A 21,761-nucleotide genomic window follows, 5' to 3' on the forward strand; every position below is an offset into this window, starting at 1 on the left:
CTTTCTACGGTGCACATGCTTTTCAGAATTACTCTGAACATATATAATGGAGTCCCTGGATACTGCAGACTATGAAAAGGAAGTTTAAAAGCACCTCCAAACAATAGTCTGTGAGCAATCCACCTTATGAGATATTTAGGTCATTTGCTGAGGTGCAGGCCATACTTTCATACTGTCACCAGTAACTTGAAATATTTATCTACTAAAGAAAACTTCCCTGCTAAAGATTGTAAGCCAAACTGTGGCCAACTTTTCCATTCGTTTTTAAATTCTATTTAACATAGTTACAGGAGAGTTCAAAAAATGAACAGATTTCTATTCTTCTGTTTAATTTCTAGAAATAATTACTTATTTATAGGCAATTAAATGCCTATAAATTGAAGTATATGCCATATGTACAGATACACGCATATGTCTGTATGTTCAAAGGGAAAAAATAAAAACGTGGTGTTAAATGTGGAATTATCTAACAATTCAGAGTTCCCAGCAGCAAATTTGCTCCAGAAACAGAGATTCTTTTTATTTTGGTTCAGGAAAAAAAAAAATCTGTTAAGTATTGGAAGGTTCAACACACTCAAATCCTCTGTATGATGGATTCATACACAGAATCCATCTCTGTATGCATGTGGGTAACCAGACCTTTAAAGTAACCTCAGGTTATGGTTTCTGTTTCTGCTGGCTACATTTGTAGACTTTCAGCTTTGAAAAGAAAATGGGACTCCCATGTTTGTCGCTCTTTGTTTCTTTTTGAATGCCCCATTGAACATACTTGCATCTGGTATAGTATCCCCCAGCTTTTGCCTTACCTTCACATCATTTATGTTCATCCTTGTTCCCTCCTTCCCAACGAAGATGTCATCTATGTCAACCAGAATGTACCTATCCAAGGACAGCGTGAGCTTCTTCCCTGACAGGAAAGAGATGGCATCAATAAAGATCAGCTTGTGTAACCAGAAGGTCAGGTTGTTTCCAAAAAGAACTCTTTGAATCCCATCATGAAGCCCCAAGTCCTGGATGACGGTTGCATACAGAGGAGCCTTTGGCAATGCCATGGGAGGTGGTCGGGAGGTCTGCAGTTCAGTTAAAAGCACAGGTTGGTAGGTGGAATGGTTGAACTGGAAAACTGTCCAGTCTTCGCCAGGCAGTGGGCCTTTCTCAACCCTTGGTGCTTTGGTAATGCGCAGAAGGGGAGACTGAGGGTTTACAACACAGTCTTTGAGGGCTATGTTATTGTAAAGATGTAACGGCAAGCCTTTCAGTTTTGTACTTGGGGAGCTGTTTTCATTGGCTTTATGAAAACCAATTATGCTAACACTGTATTCCACACAGTATTTTTCCAGAAGCTCTCTATTCCATGAGTCCATGGATACATACTTTAAAATATTCTCATATATAACAATTGTGTATTTTCCTCTTCCGTTGTCTGTGAGAGGGGGAATATCCCCCTTGGCAGGCGCGATGACCATGTGGTATTGAAATCTGCTGGACTCAAGGATGGCTATGATATCTTGTCCCAGCTGGGAGTATTGGCTTTCCACAAACAGCAGGACAGTGGGATCAGTTTTAGATGGATCAATTGGCTTAGCTGTTTTCAGCTCAATGGATCTGTATGGTAGGAGCTTGAGATCTTCACAGTCTGCTTCTCCAGTGGTTTCTGCAAGGGCCATCTCCTGCTTGTAGCTGGTGTACAAGTAATAGGCAGAAATGACGATACTTGCTAAGCAGAAAGTAGCCAGAAGAATAACAAGTGTTCTGAAACTTCTGTGGAGCCTCACTATTAGATTCATCTTTTGTGGGACTTTCAACTTCTGTTGGACTTGTTGCTTTTTGGTTTTCTCTTCCTAAAGTGCCATAATAATGAGGAGACACAGAGGTGCTGATTCCCCTCCTGAGATGTTCATGTGACCATTGCAGTACATTTATGAAGCTGTTGGGTAGGTGATGAAGCTGTTGGAGTGGGAAGTCAAAGGATCTGTAAAGCTAAATTGAAAGAGGCTTTCTCAGAATACAGCAGTTGCCAATAATCAATGAGGATGACTCTCAACATTATCTGTAACAAGTTAAAAAAAAAAAAAAAAGTAAATAAAATCCATAAAGCAATTAAAAATGAATGTTAATAAACAGTGATGTCAGTAATATGAGTTGAGAGGGAGATTTATGAACACTTCAAGTGTTGTGTGCTTTCTTAATGTGTTTTATCTTAATACATCAGAGATCTCCCATTTTCTTAGGACATAAAATTAATCTAAACTTTTTGAGGACAATGGTATTTTTATTTATGGCCATTTCTTGGCTACAATGCGTTATTGCTATTGTAAGTGGGGTTGACTAATGATTGTAGGACAAAAAGAGGACAAAAAATGTTGGTTAAATATTGGTCCAAGTTCTATGTCAAACTCATAATTTTATGGCTAAGTATTTGCAAAGGACTATCAAATTCTGTTTTTGAATGAAACTAATCAAGACAAAGAAAAAGGCACGAGATATCTTTTCCCCTGTTTCTATTCTGTAACTGGAGTGGCCGGTACTTTACTGCCCATTTAAAGACTGTCAATGAAAAAAAAAAAAAAAATTTAAAATTAAAATTGCACATGGATTTTCCAAGTAAATTAGTAGGTTACTAAAACTGCAGGGTGCAGCAGTGCATGTTTCATTTTCTGTTCTCCCAGGGATGAATGGAGGATTGTATGGGGCATGAGTAGTGTTGGAGTTGCTGAGCCATGAGGTATTTGTTCTGTGATTGCTGGGTGGGCACATAAAAGTGTGTACTGAATTAAGACAACTCTCACTAAAGGATGGGGGCTTTGGGCTGTCCCTGCTGTACTGTGTGGCTCCAACTGGACTGCCTGGCCATCTCAGAAGCACTTGTGTGCTTCTTGGTAGCCCTACCTAAATTCACAAAGAATTCCCAATGCTAACAATGAACCATGCAACTCAGAGGCAATTAAAACTAACAAAACAAATAGCCCATGCTGCTCTATGGATTTTAAAAAGAATTAACATCTGTCTGAATTATTTATATTGTTTACCTATTGGAAGAATGTGAGACTGTAAACAATGGATGATTTTTGAACTGCTAGGTGGAAGAACCTTTTTCACAGCATACGCTTGTCAGTTGACATCTCCTTGTCTATTAATTTGAATTATTATTTTGAATTTTTATTCCGAAAACTACTCAATCTTTACATGAAAAACTATAAAAAGCTTGCAAGAAAGGTATTGAGGAAACTTGTCTACCAGATATATTTTATGACTCTGGCATAGAGTTCTAAGGAAACTCTTGGTTGTTTCAGTTCAGGATTTAAAAAATACAAGAAAAAGCTTTACTGGTGCTCTAAGTGTGTGTGTGTGTGTGTGTGTGTGTATATATATACACACACACATATTGCTTTCCAAGTATTCGAACTATACTGCTTTGGAGAGTTGATCAAGCAGTTGAGCTGAAGTAACTGTGAATTAAGAACTCTGTGAGAGACTTGCTCTTTCTCTGGCTGTTTAAGAAAAAGGAGTTTTTGCTGAGACCAGTTGCAATTTTGCCAGAAATTAGTTTTTATCTGCTTTACCTTTGTCAGTCAAAAGCTTGCTAGGAGATTCATATCTCTGTACTGTGGGCTACTCTGTCTGTCACACTGCTGTGTCATGTGGCAATTAGCGAAAAAGGTGAGCAAGGTGGATAGCTTATATGTGGAGAGAAATAAGAAGTGAGCAGAAGCAAGAAAAGTGCCCTGCATTTAGTAATACCTTGTGTGAAGGGAAAAACATAAAAGAAATGCAGCAATGACTAAGAAATTAAAACCATTCTGATAATTGTAAGAGAATTGCCGTATTGCCCCTCCAACCCCAATTCTTTTAGTGCTTCCCTCATCCTGCCGTTCTGTGTATACTTGTCAGGATCTCACTTCTTATTAAACCTCCAATTAAGATTTTATAAAAAGATAAAACCTGATCAAGTGAAGTGTTCTCTGTGAGGCTATGCTTCAGTTTCAGTGACGTTGATGAGTCACTCAGCCTGACTCTGAAGGTTTATCGGATCAGGAGAACTGCTCTCTCTGCGAAGGACAGCCTTGCTGGGCGTGTAATCTCCCCACAAAACAGCTAATTGCAGCAAGCTTTGGTTTTCTTAGCATGAGAGATGTGGGTATTTTGAAACAATAATTAACCCCTCCCTGTCCCCGGACTTTGCATCTTCTCCTTTCATCACTAGAGGGCAATATCTTCTTGGTTTTTGCCTGACAGCACCTGCTCTCACCTCAACTCAAAGAGCAAATAGCCCTGTGCTCGTACCCTTTCCAGAAGGGTCTCAGAAATCATCGAGGCACATAAAACACTTTTATTAAACATAAGAATATAAGTGTCTTAATATAGTAAAAATAAACAGGTTTTTTGTTCTAAGAAATCTGCTGCTAAATTGCATTGAATACTTACCAAATGTCTCAGTCAACAGCTGTAGCACAAGAGGAATTGCATGTGAGGAGACCTAAAATTGCACGTTTATCCTCACTGTTCTGTCCTACTGGATCTCTTGTGTGCTAGCATTTCAAGCTGTCACTTGAACCAGTTCTTCACTATTACTATTGCTTTTATTGCTAAAATATGAAAAGCCCCTGACTTTATACTAGACAAATGTTTATCCTACATTAGTTAATACAAATAATGCTAAAAATATCTCCTACTTATCTTGAATAGTTTATAGTACCTAGTTATATAGATGAGTACATCTGTTCAGTGTGGATGTTATAGCAAGAACAAGTATTCACAATTATCTAGGTGTGTAATATTAAGATTGATAAGAAATTTGAACTTGCACATGGGAACATGGAATTGGAGCAGATCCCCTTTTAAATTGTGCATTGTGTTTGAACTGCTCAGTTGAAGTGATTATGTTGTTCAGTAAAAAAAAAAAGTGTGAAATAATTAAAGTTTATGAAAATAAATCAGCTATATTAGCCATTAGTGGGACATTTTCCAAGGCATAACTGGAAGTTAAGTGCTGTTTGTGCCTTTGAAACTCTCCCCCATAAAGTTCAACAGCTTTATATTCACTCAAATTCAAACTTTAGAGTATTTTTGTGCTATATTAATTTGAAAACATGAAAATAGGCCATCTTTTGTAATTATCATTGCTAATGTAGTTTCATTCTAGAAACTAGTGTTTGAGGTCACTGGTCAGAACTCAATGACACTTTAGGGGCAAAGTCTACAGCTGGATACACTTGGTCAAGGAATTCAGGTTACAATCATTCAGACTTGGTCCTGTAGTGGATTTCTGGCTTGTGTTTAGCAGACATCCTAGACATTTCTGTTGTACAGAAATGGTACGATTCTGTTGTGATGTCTTAGACATCTGCAGGAAGTGTAATTTTTTTTTTAAAATTAAAGCAGCCAAAGGAAAACAGAAGTTTTTTTTTGTTTGTTTGTTTTAAATATCTGCCTCTTTTCTAAATAATACTTGCTGCTTCCTCATACAAATGCATCTGATTAAAGCGTATTGATACCAAAGATGATTGGGAGATCAGGGCTCAACAGCTGAAAAATGGTAGCACTGTAGTGAAAAGAAACAACCTCTTATTAACACCATATGCTAGCACTGTATCAGGAATTAAAGCTGACTCTCTCATGGCCCAGTTTCTGAATATGGACCTTCTCAAAGTGCACTGATTTTTAATAAGCATTTTGACCAAACTGGGTGCAACTAGTTGATAGGGAAACACAGACATTGTGGAATGCAGCTACATACTGCAAAGGCAGTTAGCTATTAATTGCTAATGACGGATCACTGTAATAATGAAATTATTGCTTGGATGAATAAAAACAATTTGATTAAGAATGAGAGTTGCTGCTTTGCATTATCAGGAGAAATATGTGATACGTGAGTGGCCTGGTGCAGGCATGAGGACAGCAGCAGGTGTCTGATGCTCGGGCTGCCAGCCTGGGCAAAGGGCAGGGAGAGCACTGCCTCACAGGGCTATCAGCTTGTATCCTGTCCTTGTAGCTAGGCTAAGGATCTAGTTGGCTTATGAAAAGTGGAAATCTTGGTTAACACCAAATAAATGGATGTTTTTATCCATGTTGTTGATTGACTGAATAGGCTTCACATCTGTAACAGGTTAAAAGTGTGTTCCTGACTACAGGCCTATGTAGAAGAGCAGTGCAATCACTGCAATATGGTAATTTCTGGCTGCCACTCTGTGCCAGTGCAATGCTGCATGCAATGCTCTGTGGGTAACTCATCTGGAAACAGGCTGGGATCTCCTCTCATCGTATTCCAGTATAAATCAGAAGTCATTATGTCTTTATTTTCTATATATAAAACTTCCCTTTAGGCTAAAAAATTAATGTAAACTTTCTTCCTTTCCTTCCTTTCCAAGCTTATACGACTCTTGCCATTTGTTAGCAGTCTAATGACCCATGGTACTGACTTACTACTCCTTACTGCTCATTCAACACAGAAACAAGAAAACAGATTTGAATGAAAAATGACTCCTGTTGACCATTAGCAAAATGTAAGGTTTCTGTTCACTGTGGAGAGAGAATAGACTTTTTTCTTGGATTTCCAAGAGACTTCTTGCTAAGTTCATGAAACTTTGGTTCTTGAAAGATATTTTTTCAAGCTTAATCAAGTTACAACATGTTTTGTGTGACCTCTTAGCTCCCATATGCATTGATGCTGGCTGCTCTTGGCTTGTCATATGTCTTTATAAAATGTTTTCACCTGAGGTAGGGATAGCTCAGCTGGAAAAAGGTGCTGCAGTTCTGACTTTGTTCTAACTTTGATAACCTCAGAATGGAGAGCTCTCCCTACCTAGCACCTTCATTTGTTTTGTTTGGTTTCAATTCAAAATAATCTGTAAGTTGCTTTTGTTTGTTTGTTTTTGTTTGTTTTCTCCAGTATTTTCAGAAGTATTTGATCAGTCTATTAAGTCTCTCAAGGTCTTGGGCACCGCAGGATATTTCTGGGCCCAGGCTCCCTCAGGCTGCATGTGCTGTGTGTGTAGACCTCTGGTGGCTGGTCTGCTGAGAGAGCCATGCAGGGGCTGGGCAGAGCCAGCTAAAACGGCAGAAGGGGCATGGGAGAAGGCCTTAGGTAGGGTTTGGTGGTTGGCACATGAGAAGGGACATGTGCTCCACCAGTCGGCTGGCTGAAGTCTGATCTGCTTGCCTGCAGGCTTGGTCTGCGGCCTTGGATTGTGGGGTGTGCCTGGTGGTAGTCCCTGAGATGGTGGTCTGCCTCGGGAAGAGGTGGAGGGACTGTGAAGCATCTGGGAGTCCGAGAGTGTAATACATCAGTGGTGCTCTGCCCTTGATGGTATACACAAGCTGGCCTGGCATGGACATGATTAAGGCAGGTCTGGTGTCTGATCTGCATCCAGATACAGGCAGCATCTGGAGGGGTACCGAGGAGTGGAAGGAAACTAGTACTACACAGAGCTGTAAAAGGAGCCCGTTTGTTCTCTCAGCTTCCATTACAGAACAGATATGAGGCTCTGGGTGTGGTAGATGAGGGGTGTGAAGAGGTGTAAGAAGGGGTATCCATGCAAGTTCTCCTACCAACGCCCAAATCAACAGGCCCCCTCCTCATAGCAAGTAAAGCAACAAGACCAGCACTGTGAAGAAACAGCAGCAAATTACATTCTCAGGTGACTCCCTCCTGAAGGGAATGGAGGCTCCCTTCTGCAGACCGGGCCCTCTTCACAGAGAACTTTGCTACCTCCCCAGGGCTCGGATTGGAGAAGTCAACAAGTATGATTTTGAGCTTAGTACAGCCTTCAGATTATTACCTACTCTTGATCTTTTATGTGGGAACCAATGATGTCATGACAAGAAGTCTGAGGTTAGTCAAAGATTTCAAGACACTGGGAAGATGGCTAAAGGATTCACTAGCACAGGTAGTGTTTTTCTCCATTTTCACTAATGGGAAGAGATGGAAAGAAACAGGTGAACCCAGGTCATTACTTCCTGGCTCCAAGACTTTTGCGTCTGCCAGAATTTTGGGTTTTATAATAATTTTAAGAGGATCAGTTGCCTTCATCCTGTTGGGAGACTTCAACTTCCAAGATGTTGAATGTCATATTTCATGATATTCCCAGTTTACAAGTGTAAATGCCAAGTTCTGCACCTGGGAGAAAGTAATTCTGGACACAGGTGAAGACTGGGAGATGAGTGGCTGGAGAGCAGCTGTGTGGAGAGCTGCTCTCCTTGCAGGTGGTAGTTGACAGTAGGCTCTATGAATTAGCAGTGTGCCCTAGAAACCAAGAGGGCAAATCACAGTTTGGGGGTGCATTAAACACAGCACAGCCAGATGGTCAAAAGAGGTCGTTTTTCCACTCTATTTAGCTTTGGAGTGGCTTCACCTTGAGTATTTTGTGCAGTTCTGGTCTTCGTGACATAAAACAGATGTTAAGATATTTGAAAGTAAAAAAGGATGCTAAGATATTTGAAAGTGTCCAGAGAAAGGCAACAAAGCTGGGTTAAAAAAAAAAAAAAAGTTGGAAGGGATGTCCTGTGAGGAGAGGCTGAGGGCAGCTGGGTTGTCTAGTCTGGAAAAAAGGAGGCTGAGAGGCAACCTCACTGCTCTCTGCAACTTCCTGAGGATAGGACGTGGAAACAGAGGTGCTGATCTCTTCTTGGTAACTGATGGTAGAAGGCATGGGAATGGCACAAAGCTGCACCAGAACCAGCTGTTAGGAAAAGTGTCTTTACCCTGAGGGTGGCCAAACACTGGAACAGGCTTCCTTAATAGTATACTTTAAGTTTTGGGTAGCCCTGAAGTGGTCAGCCAATTGGACTTGATGATCTTCATAGGTCCCTTCCAATTGAACTATTCTAACTACAGCGCACCTATAATATTGTGCGATTCCAGAAAGCAAAATGATGGCCCGAGGTTGAAGTGGGTAATCAGTGAATGAAAAGCAAAGATCTTGAAATACCTCAGCATATGCACTGAATGAAACTTAGCATGACCTTATGCATGAAAGAATACTTGGAAACCAGCTATTTGACCCTTTTGACTTCCAAGGTTCTTTGGCTTTAAACTTTATTAGGTGAATTCAGAACTTGAAGCTTTGAAGAAAAAAATGCTCCCTGGCTGAAGGGCAGCTGTAAGCCTATTTGAAGATATTTTTACGCATACATATTCTCATGTATGTGCACATGTGCAAACACCTCTTACCAAATATACATGGTAGCTGGGAAATGTGGTATAAAGAAATGCTTAGGGAGTCTCTAAACTCTTGTCTTGATAAAGTAGATAATGTGACAGATGCAAACTAATTCATGCAAAGCTAGCATTTAGTCTCACTGTAGGACTACCAAAGTTGGTTTATTTTTATCATGCTTAGTGTTGTTGAGTGTGATTTGAAGCATATTAATTGAGAGATTTTGTTTATTTTGGTGCTTTACTTGTCTTTTTACTAAGTAGGGGAATTGTGATTAGAGAGCCTGGTAATAATCATCTCTACTCCTTCCTTTTATGCTTTTGAAGATGTGCAGATAGCCACTGCTGATTCACCCCAAGTTCCGCCTTCTTTAACATATATGGTAGCTGTACTGTCATAACATAAAAGCAGACATATTTTGATCTCAATGTATGATCTGAAGTTGCTGACTTGCCAAGTATTTTTTCTTAAAGCTACTGGTCTAAAAATTATCAATAATCTCTGCTAATGAGACCCCCCACAGAGATATTCTATGTGAACCAGTGGGACACTTTTACAAATGTGCACTAGCGAGACTATAAGGATGGTAGGATGGATTGTTCTTTTGGCAAATCTTCCCTCATAGAATTTTTGTCTCCTTTGATTCTCCAGCCCATATGTAACACTTCATGTTGCTTAACTCCTGCTAGGAATTTCTATTCTAAGACTTACCTCAACCTCACTTCTGTCAAATGTTGCCCTGTGTTCAGCCTTGGCCCTGACTCATTAACTGCCAGCAGTCTAACAGTTTGGACCACCCAGAAATGCACATGAATATCCTTTATGTGATGTTTCAGTGACATGTTTTAGAACATACGTGGTTGCAATGTTTCTTTAAACTCTATTTTTTCATGAGTGTCTGGTATGAAAGCTCCTAGAAATCAGTGATATAATTATGGTCTTTGCAGAACCATAGGGTATGAAGGGGGGGGAACCTTTGTTTCCTGTTTTTTGACAGAGTAGCGCTGATCACCATTGCAATATGTATGTCTTAATGACCAGGTACACATTTTGTTCAGTTCTAAAAATGTCACATCGATATAATAATATATTACTACATCATAATATACATATAAAATATACATAGTATTTTGGTGTAATCGATCTGAAAACCTTAGATATGTGATAAGACCTCATTTAAAAAAAAAAAAAAAAATAACCTCCTTGCCTTCTCTGACATCTATTGGTCTTGATTGATTAGTGGTAATAGTGTGTATCCCTTCTCACCTGTAATTTACCAAAATTCAAAAACAAATATAGCATTATTCTTGGGTATAGGCCTGACTTATCCAAGGTCATTTGGCAGACCCATGGCTGAGCTGGAAACAATAGCCACTTGCTCTTGCAAAATGCCCTCTTTCAACTGATAGTTTGTCTTTAACAACCCATGTGAGATCTGTAGAAAAGTAACTGTACTGCCAAGGGTGAAAACAAAGATTTTGAGATACAGACTGAATGTCAGAAGCTTACTGCTTAAGCCACAATGGTAGAGCCAAAATGTCATGGCAGAAAGTTGTGGTTGAAAATAGAGCTGATATTTCTATGCTCCAAAATTGTGTATGACCTACAGGATCAAGCCCTGGGAGTTAATCCCACTGGAAGGCAAAGAATCAATAGAGAATACAGGTGTAATGAACATCCTATGATTGTGCTGGACCTTCTGAATGAAGCTGATGAATAACAGCAGGCTTTAAGTGTTTCCCTAAGACAGCCTGCAAAACACTTCTCCTGACCTGATGCAGCAAATCTGATCTCACTTGGTTAACAGCTCTTCATCACTTTTTCAATTCATAGTTTAATGCCTCGATGAAAGCCAATTTGAATTCATTTAAGTGTTCATATAAAACTTTTGTGAGATATTGTATCAGATGTTTTATTACGGTCCATCTATTCTGTTACTATTGTCTACTTTTATAAGGCTGTCAATTAGCAATGCAGTTTCAACAGAATGATTTGTGCTTTGAATTCAGCTGAGATAATATTTGTGCAATATAATGGCTTTCTAACTAGAACTCCTTGAAGTCAATCAATGCAATAATCAAACTCTGCACAGTTTTTGATAGGATATGAAAGTTAAGACACAAACAATATTTTAAAAAATATTTTTCTAAAATTCTATAATATTCTAAATAACTGCAGATCTGTATTTTGAAAATTTGCTGATTGTAAATTTGATTATTATAATAATATTTATAATAAGATTATAAATTTGCTGGTTAGCTATTGAAACTTTACTTTTTGGAGGCTTCCTCCACAAAATAGATCAGAATTTCCCTTCTTAACAAAGAAAGAGTCACTTAGTCTACTTGGTATAGTCATAGGCTCTAGCTTACTTGAATATAAAGTTTTTAGCCTTTGTATATTTTTTTCATACTTAATGCTTTCCCTCATTTTCTGTTTTCTTATTGCTGTAATGGGACCTAGAAACATTGTCTTTCATATAGACAATTGAAATGTCTTGACCCTCATATCAATGACAAGATTTCACTAAACATTTTGTGGTGCCTGTATGCTGTCACAGGCACTAGTTTTGAGAAAGTCTGATGTGGTCACACCTGTGCTAGGTACGGGGAGGCCACTAACTTACTTTGGGAAGACTATTGCTGTCATATAGTAATGATCTGTTACTCACTGCAAAGGAAGTCTATTTAAACCCAGATAACAAAGACTTCATACTTAAATCCTTAGAGCAGCACATTTACCATGTGAAATTTAAACAGTGGTTTATTCTAAGTTTATTCAAGCCAGGTTCCAGACAGGCAGAGGTAGTTCTCAATCTCCAGTTACATTAATAACAGCTTGCCTATATTTATTCTTTATGTAAATTCTATTGGAGTTCCCTCTCCCCATCTTTCTCCTTGCTTTCTGAAGGGTTTTATTATTGAGAGGATTTTGTAGAAAATAGGTAGCATGGTCAGTGAGCTAGAGCAAAAGCAAATCTTTCCTGGAAGATCACTGAAGTAGTAGAGCAAGGATATGTGTAGCCAGGGACTCTCCTTGCACCTCCCAGATGGCTGGGAGTCTGGATCTTGTCCCAGCAGCCTCTGAGAGCAAATGTGTGGATGGGAGCATCATCTAAGCCATCGGCACTGGCCAGAGGTGTACAGGCTAATGTGGGTAAGCAAGAGTCAGAAGATTTTGGTTCTTTTAAACTTTTTAAATTCTTTTAAAGTGGAGAGATCAACTTTTTTTTTTTTTTTTTTTTTTTTTTTTTGGAGTGGGGGGGAACCAATTATGGCTGGACTTTTTACTGTCGTCAGTAAAACTAATCGAGGTAGAGAAACTTCACATACTAAAAGTATTACAATGCCCAACAGACTATTTTTTGCTTTAATGTATTTAAGTAATTCAGACACTGGCAAGCAGACAAGATAGTCCAAGAAAACCTTATGGAAGATGTTAATACAAGTTCAACTTCAAAAACAATCTTGAAATGATTGCATAGGTGCTGTTTGCATATGCAGAAAGAAAATGTGGTGAGAAGACAAGACTCTGAAGTGTTGAATTCTGTCTTTGCCACCGGTATCACGTATTGCCCTCTGGGGCTTTTTCAGTATTACAGCTTTCCCACCTATTAGCTTGCAAAATTTTCTAAGACAATTCATGTCTGTTTCAAGTGTATATAGTGTGATTATTACAGACAGTTCATTTAGGAAACTCAGGGCAGAATTTGTAGTTTCATGTGTACATGCCAATGTATTACAGTGCTTGCTTCCTTTACCTTATTATTATTTGTACCCTGACTTAATTTCCCGGTTTCTTTCATTGTTTGGTGGTACTTCTGAGAGAAGCCACTTTCAGTCAACTAGAAGAGTTCTTCTGAGATTACCGATGTCATCTGTAACCTATAGATACTGATTTTCTTCTGGTTCCAAACAGAAACAAATACCTTCTTTCAAACAAGTTATTCTTTGTTTTGTCTAGATAAAGCTGAATTTAGAAATGGCAACGGTAGGATAAGGGTCCTACTTGGGAATTCAAAGGACTTTTTTTTGTTGAGTCACACTAAGCTCACAGACTGGAACTAGAACTAATACCATTAGAGTTATTTGATAGAATACAGAGGCTTTGACTAACCTGGTTTTTGAAAAATCTCTACCTATCAAACTACTGAGTCATTAACTTATTTTTGGAGGAGGAAAAAAACAATTCAACAACGGCAGAAAATCTAATCAGTAATGTAAATCTTTCTACCTGAATATACTGCCACTGCACCAGGCTAGGATTACGGTTTTGTTTCTTCATCTATTTTCTTTTATGGATTGGGCTTTTCAGTATGTATCTCCAGGATGCATCTTGAAAGAGGAAATCCAGCCTGGCACTTTGAAAGGGACTTCCCTTATGAAAGGTACTTTTAAGCCAACAAAATCATGTCCTGAATGTAAGTTTTGCATGAAGGAAAATATTTTCCATGAAGGAGAAAGTGCTTTCTGAGCTGCTTTTAGTTAAAAATCTGAATATGTGGAAGGACTGCTGCTGACTCATGCTGGCATGTAGATGTCCTTATCTCCAGACCTGATAAGGAGTTAGTCTTGTTAGTGTCTGACTTTAAGCTGGGGCCTGGACACAGTATTTTGATGTACACAATGCTTGCTTCGCAGATAGCACATACCATGGAGATACCCTGATCTTTAATTGTGATTTTTTTCTGGTACAAATTGAACTACATAATGAACTAATTGAATTACCTGTAGGGGTCTACAGGTAATTTAGAAACAGTGAGATATGGGGACACAAGACTCATCAGTAGATGTTCTGGAATCACCGCTTTAGTCAGCAACAAGTTAGACCTTAGGATGGAGGAAAGGTTGCTTTATCAACTCAAAACGCACCTGGACCCTTAGCTGCTGATGGTATTTATTGGCTTTTACAGTGCCTTGTGCACTAAGGGATTGCAAACTGTGCACACCTATGGTCCCACTATTGACAATGCAATCGCATTGGGTAGAACAGTGAAACCATTTGAAATGTCACAACAAACTAATAATGAATTAAAATGCCCTAGCTCGTTATACCAGTGATTTAGGTAAGCAGAATGTAGGTAGCATGGCACAAATGTCAGGGTACATGGTCCTATGTCTTTATTAAAAAATAAAAAAATAACACAAAACAAAATTTGAGGGCTTTCAAATCAAAAGTGACCAGTAAGTTTAATTCCTGTATCTTACCCAGGAGCCCAGACACTACTATATTTTCCTATTATGTCTAAAAAATTCTATGAAACACTGACCACCTGCCTTCCCCTTTGTGGTTTAGGGGGTGATAAATGTCCGAATGAGGAAAAATAAATTAATTCAAAGAATACCCTGAAGCTCTGGAGCTTGAGCTCTCTCTTTTTCACAAAATATGGGTCCCATGATACAGGGAAAGGATGGTGGATAAAGCATCCCCTAAACTAGAACATAGGTGGGTGCGTATTTCATGACAGACTGTTTTAACTTTCTAAACAGTAGCCTATTTTATGACCAGCAGTTGCTATTAATTATTTAGCAGAACACTTATTTATACACTAAGAGCTAAATGCAGTCCTTTCAGTGGCAGCCTGGTGGAGCATGGGTTGAAATCCAGAGCTGTGGATAGTCCTTCAGGAGGATATGTCTCATGCAGTTTCACTCAGGGAAGAATCCCTTTGCCGTCTGCTGTGTGTCTCTGATGATATATAAGCATGGGAGATTAAAACCTAGCCATTAGTAAAACTCTATAGCTGCAGGTGCAGCTGGGTGTCTGATGCTCATCTCAGCTTGTGACCACTTAGGGCCAAAGTTGCACAATTGTCCTGCCTGAAATTCTCTAACACTAACCTTGCTGGTGGCCCAGCTGGGGTTTGGCTATACTGTGGTCTGTAACAAATGCTTCAGCAGCTATATGTAAATGTTTTTAAATTGCTGTCTACATTACACCGACGGTATTGGGGCTGCTCTTCAGACTTCAGAATACCTTGCTGTAGCAGGTTTTGAGGGAGGGAAGAAACTTGTATGACAAACACTGTGTGATGTGAAGGAGGTAAGAGGAATACTTGGGTCACAAGAAACAAACCGGAAATTCAGCAGGCTTTCTCCTAGTCAAGCAAGTAAATTGAATACGGCTTTTATTTCATCTCCCAAGTAAGAAGAGGGAACCCCTTTCTTCTTGCTATTTTTCATAAAAGAAGCCCAACCTGCGCTGACTTCTCTATTTGCTCTAGTTCCACAAAAGACATCCCTGCAGCATTGGAGGGAGGATTAATTTCCTCTGATTGCCTGTACTTGAGGAAAGCAGCTGTGACCCTTCCTGTAGCCAGGGAGAAGGAAATGGTTTTAATACTTCTCTGCTCCTTGCAGATCAAGTTTAAAACATCTCATCACAATATATTACTTCTGGTGCCAATGTGTTTTCTTCATTCAATACTGACACGGTTTCTACACTGTTGTGCTGTTGCCATGTGATTCTGGTAGCATTACTGTTTAGGTAAAATATTATTCATTTTCTATAGCAACTGCTAATTTCAGAAGAATCTGTGATTTCATTGTAATTATTATTACTGACAATAGTTGTAATAAATGTTTTGGATTGACGTGCGTAGCTTACATTTTCTTCCAGCAGCTGATTTCTTTTATAATTCAAACAATTTTTCAAATTTAAATGTTGACATAGATAAAATAAATTCCTTATTTTTTTATTTTGCATTCTTCTGCTTGGCTTCCACTCCATGTGGGGCATAACTTTAACATCTCAACAGGGAGAAAAGAGCCTCGTTGCTGTGATATGACTATTCCTTTGCCTTTCTTGAAATGTGAGACAAGACACTTTAATGCTCCAAGCAAACTCTAGCACAGAGACTGCCCTCCTCCTTCTCATGTAGTACTGCCCCTGGGTGCTGGCTCCTTGCTCTGCTCCATCTGCTCTGGTCCTCAACTTCCTCCCAGACCTGAGAAGAAGGAATCTGTTCAGCCACCACCTTACACTCTACTCCTCAATCCTTGCAGGCTGTTTCACAACAGGGCTCCCCTCACCTTGGAAAGTGTGGAGAGCCCTCAGCTCATCTTTAGCTCTGTGCTCTGTTTCTGATATGACTCCACAGGCTAGGGAAATCACATCTTTCTGCACAATGCAGTTACCTTTTCTTTCGGTCATCCAGACCCCAGCCTGATGTGCTTTGCTGCTCATAGTCTAGTGTTTGTTTTGCTCAGAAAGGTCCCTTTGCAGGTATGGAGAGTAGTTTCTTGGATGTGCCTAAAATGCTGAAGCATTATTAAAGCTTTGCAAAGCAAACATCTGTGTGTACATGCAGCTGAAGCTCAGCCAGCACTATAGACATAAGGGCTTGCAAATCAAAACTGTTTGTGGGCTAAATCAGATTTGGAACATTTATTTATTTATTTTTGTTAAAATATTTCCTCCTTTATTGCTTGTAGAAAAATCAAATGAGAAACATTTATTTCTGGTGGATAAGGTTAAATGTCATACTTTTTTTTCTGTTTATCTGAAAACAGTCATGACTTTGTGGTAACTCATCAGCATTTTCTTTGATCAATATTGCCCGGAGTTTGCAATATGTGGCCATGTTTTCCTTAAGCTATCTTATTATACCCCTAAGAATTCCTGTACAGTAAGGCTTCAAAAAATAATCTTTACTATTAGCATATTTCCTGTCCCCCCACTCATACTGAATGATAGTTGAACTCCAGAGCTCGTGATTCTCTGCATGCTGCCAAAACAGCTAAGTGTGATCAGTGCCATTACAAAGAGCAATGTAACAGCTATCACAGCCTCTAGACATCCATAAAGTTCTGGAAGTCATATTAAAACTTTATAGTGTGAGTTAACAAGGTGTTCAGGCAGAAGTGTCTATATACTTGTATGCACATGCAGGTGGCCAGTGACTGGAGCATAATACTCTGTTCTTAAAGCTAATACTTCTCATTAGATCTCTTCCAATAAAGAGGAAGATAGAGCATCATCCCTGTAACCTCACAGAAAACAGTGGTGTCAACAAGAAATCAAGCTACTCTTGCTTTCATTTCTGAGGCTTTCAGATACAAGGCATTTATTATGAATCAAAAATGGCCCTGCTCTGAGGAAATGGCACAAAAAAACTAATACAGTCTTAAACTTCTGCATGGAGCAATGCCATTAGGAACATCTAATCTAATTGAGCTCGTCATATTATTTGGATTGATAAGGTTCAGAAGAAAACTGAAAGCCAAGAATTTCCTTAGTTAAATGTGACTTGGCATTTTCCCCCATGCTCTTCTTTAGAACAGCATTTCAGAAAGCAAATCAGACAGTGCAGCTTGGCTGATGGTAAAATGTGCATGATGAAAGTATGCAGACATGATTGGGCAAGACAGGGAAGCACCTGGCAGTACTGCCAACTGTGTAAACTTTATGAGCAAGGAGACTCTGATATTCTTCCCCAAGCTGAACATCTTTTAGCAGAACGATCATCATTTAAACAATACTGAAGAAACTGGATGAAAATTACTGGATGCTATTTTTCTTTGGCTCTGATAACCTTCAGAGTACTGAGGTAGAAAAGGCAGAATAAGCTGTTACACAGGATAGGCCAAATTCTGAAACATGTATAAACAGTGAGGGGGAGTCTGATCAATGGGATTAGGAGCTGCAAAAGTTTTTTTTTTTTTTTTTTTTTTTTAAAAAAAAAGGTAAATTCCCCAGGGAAAAGAGAATTAAGAATCATGGCTTCTGTATGTATGTATGGTTACACCACAGTAGTACTTGTAGAAAGAGATTTACTTAGCCATCTCTAAACAATTCTCCTTTGAATGTTTATTCCCAGCAGCAATGACTTGGAGTCAGTGTGTCAGCCGTAAGATAAAAGCGCTGTGTTGCCTCTGTGGTCTGACTGTAGTAATCTGAGGAATAAATGCTGATTTCTTTGCTTTACCTCTTTCTACTTGACGTGTTCCCTGCTTCCATGCCACAAATGATCATGCCATTTTAAAAACGTTGCTGATGGATGTTGTTTGGAAACTAAACTGCTGGAACAGAGCAGACCCGCATGTCTTGGCTTCCTCACACTACAGTTACTCTTACTTTAAACAGTGTATGTTTACTATGTACCCATAGTAAGCATTAAAATGACAATGTGAAAGCACTTGTTTTGCTTAACTTTGACTGCTAGATGGTAGCAAACAAAAACAAACTGTATGGAGCAGACTAAAGAACTACAACCTTATTTTTCTTTTTCCCTGTCACCTAACTTCCAGTACTCTAACTTCGGTGCTCTTTCACATATTTTGGCAGACAACTGCCTCAGCGTACATCCATCTATTTACATCCAGGGCACTTGCATACAAACAGGGCAAAGATTGCAAACTTTGAAAAAAATCCTTTGAATGCCAGGCTGTAGGCAGCTTTCTGAAGTACTTGCTGTACACAGATAGGTTCTAGGCAGACTATTTTACGCTCCGTAGGTATCATACCTGTTCAAGAGCTGTTCTCTTGTATCCAAGTACATGTACTGTCTGTACAGTAGCACCAACATGCACCCAGAAGTACAGGCTAACGTAGCAATACATGCAGAAGCTGAAGAATAGCTTACCTAGAGAAGAATTTCTCTTCCTAGTGTGCAGGAGAGAGACATCTGCTATTCGGATCTTCTCCCATGGCTCCAGGTAAACTAGAGAGAGTTTGAAATTGATAGCAGCTGTCTGAGCGGCATCCCGGGAAGGCTCCTCTTGCTCCAGCCCCAGAAACTGAACTCTGCCGGTACAGTCACATCTCATTTATACACAGGCTGTCCTTTTCCAAACAAGCAGCCAGCTGGAATGATTCAAACCTCTGCTCAGCGCACTGTTAAAATGCAGCTTCCTTCTCGGGCATGGGGATTACACCAGGGAGCAGCCGGAGTACAGCAAAAAGGCTGCGGGAACTCTTTAATCACGCGAATACCAGCTGCTCCTGTTACTACTGCCGCTGCCGCCGCCGCGCCTCCTGTTTGCTGTAGTCAGCCTCCCTCTCCCTCATCTGCACGAGTATCGAGGCGGCTTCGCAGGGCGGTGATTGGCAGAAGCAGCCAATTCCTCCCGCTGATCAACCCCGAGACTTCCAAGGACTCGGAGCTGCTCTGATGCCACGCCGGCGGCGGGAGGCTTCACGCAAGGCCGCCGCGACGGAGGCTCATTCGGAGATGAGCCGCGTCCCCCTCGCAGCGCCGTGATTGATGAGGCGCTCCCCGAGGATTCGCATAATCTGTCATTGTGTAGTTGGACCACCTCTCCTCCCGCCCAAAATGCGGGAGGAAAATGCTGCTCGCTTGCCGCTTCCGATTTCACAGCCGGAGCTTGCAGCTGACAGCCTGGGAAAAAGGAAAAGTTGAAAGAGTCGTTTTGCTGGAGGGACAGAGAGTGCTCCAGGCAAGTGTGTGAAGGGAACCCCCAGATCCCCATCCCCAAATGCTAAAGGAGGCTCCAGAAAATCACGTTACCACAAGGTGTCTTGGTTTATACTCTTGCTGGGTCACTGATAAGATCACCTGGCAAAACAAAGGTGGTTTTTCATGCAACAGTGCAGCATGACCAAAATTAAGCAAAGGTCACCTAGCAAGCTGGTTACAAATGATCTTGCTGATACCACCTTTGGGTGGATTCCAGCAAACTAGTGGCACTTGAAACTGCAAAGCATTTTTTTTTCTGATGTATGCAACGCAAATTCCACCTATTTGTTGCATAATTTCTTGTTAAAATACTTTCTCTTCCAGCTAAAGCTGAAACCTACACCCCCAGCCAAGACACAGGATTGTTATGCAACTTTCTAGGGTGAAATTATATTATAGAGGAAAACCTGAACACTTCCTATGTTAAAAAAAAAAATAAATAAATTAGATTTGATAGCAATCTAATTTTCAGTTTTTGCCAGCTTGACACCTTTCACTCCCAAACTGTTCTTTGTACGGTACACCTCAGAATTGAAATTCAGCCAATTCTGTGCGACAAATGTGAGGAGAAAATAGTTTTGTTCAAGGAGACTGGAACAAACCCATTCTGAGATGATGAATGATGCTGTAAACTCAGATTTGAATCATAGGAGGGTCAGCTCAACCTTTCATGTTTCCAAAATAGTGTAAATAAATGGTGTTCCATGAATTTTACCATTTACATCCTTCAGCTGGGGCCTTCTGCATGAAGAGCTATTTACTCCATGTGAATATCCAAGATTCAAAGATGGTAGATACTCCTGACTGGGGACTAATTTATTCCTTCTGGCTAAACTAGAAGCTCAGATAAAATTAAAATTCAAAGTATGTCTGAGTCATTTCCTGCAATTTCTAATTACAAAAAGCACTCACTGGGGTCTTTTTAATATTCCTCACACCTATGTCTGATTCTGGATTTGGGATTTATTTTCCAAATTATTGTTGGGAAGGTCAGGAGTTGGGTTCTTATTCGACCTGGCTGGTGAGCAGGTGCCTCCTTGTATCCTGTGTGAACACTGAAACTTCAGCCAGGCAATAAACCACGATCTCTGGTTCAAGTTAGGGATTCTTTTGCCAGCATTAAGAGTTGTGGTGCAATGGGGTGAAACCCACAGGAAAGTGGGAAATTCCTATTAGTAATCTTGCTGCCACGGTTGCATGAGAAGAAAGCCTGGTGATGTTTATTCCTCTTGCTACCTGTCTGCTGGGCTCTCAGCTATGCTCAGAGCATCAGAGGCATCTCTGTGAGCAGCCAGGCTTTGCTGCAGGCACGGATGCATGGCAGGATGGCTGCCAGCTGCTGCCAGATGTGGCAGGAGCAGCGGTCTGCCCCTTTGAAGCTGCAGCGTGCCAGCGGGGCTGCTGCTGCAGATGCTCCCAGGGCAGGCCAACAGCCAAGTGATTATGCATCTCATTGGCAGTGTATTTTAATTCAGATGCTAAAGTCGCTCTTTGATCTTAAAGCCTTGGCTTAATGGGGTGCACCACTAGATGAATTCAACATGAAGAAGTGTGGCTGTTGATTTGCACTGCCTCAGTATCCGCTTGCTTTGCTGGAGATTCGTTTTATAGCGGAGCATCAGGTGACTTACTGCAGTTTCTTGCCAGGGTTTGCCCTTATTAGCAATGTACAGAAATCAGCTGGCAGAATTGCTCCCATTCTTTGTGCAACCAGAAAAGCGCACTAACTCGGGAAAAAGGCAGTGTACCACTTGCGTTTTCACTTCTCTCTCCTTGGGGTAGTACTGAGAGGGAACATGTCTTGCTCAGATACAAATGTGCTCTGGTGTTGTTCCCTAGGATGTCCTTCCAATCATGATATCATTTTCAAGTTCTGCTTTAGGGAAAAATATCCCCCCACCCCCCCCCCCAAAAAAAAAAAAAAAAAATAGGCCAGCAAGAAACAGAAATGAAATATGGGTGGAGAGAGAGAGTAAAATGAGGTAAATTTTAATAATGAAGTACCATATCAATGAGATACCATATTTATGATGAAATCCTTGCCACAGGATGTGCACTTCCCTGTATCTTACCTGCAGCACAGATTCTGCATTAGCTGATGGAAATTCTGTATTAGTTAATTCTTGTGTGATTTACTTCCCCCATGTATAGGTAGTTAATTTAATTGCCTAGCCCTCCTATCTCAGTAG

The 21,761-nt window shown here is 40.1% G+C and overlaps 1 protein-coding gene across 5 annotated transcripts in view; it reads right to left on the reverse strand.

Moving 5' to 3' along the window:
• The window catches only part of NDST4 (N-deacetylase and N-sulfotransferase 4), a 107,277-nt gene extending 88,399 nt beyond the window's left edge, over positions 1 to 18,878 (reverse strand). For 4 of the 5 annotated variants that reach the window (XM_084517931.1, XM_084517928.1, XM_084517930.1 and 1 more), the window contains exons 1-2: positions 18,739 to 18,878; positions 807 to 2,050 (exon numbers count right to left, since the gene is read on the reverse strand). In XM_084517931.1, coding sequence (XP_084374057.1) covers positions 807 to 1,787 — 981 coding nt within the window. In that variant the 5' untranslated portion in view covers positions 1,788 to 2,050; positions 18,739 to 18,878. The remainder of the gene's footprint in view (positions 1 to 806; positions 2,051 to 18,738) is intronic. The other variant, XM_084517929.1, reaches the window with a different exon arrangement.
• Between the last annotated feature and the right edge of the window lie 2,883 nt (positions 18,879 to 21,761).

This window comes from Aythya ferina (genome assembly GCF_964211825.1).
Source record: "Aythya ferina genome assembly, chromosome: 4".
Taxonomy (NCBI): Eukaryota; Metazoa; Chordata; class Aves; order Anseriformes; family Anatidae; genus Aythya; species Aythya ferina.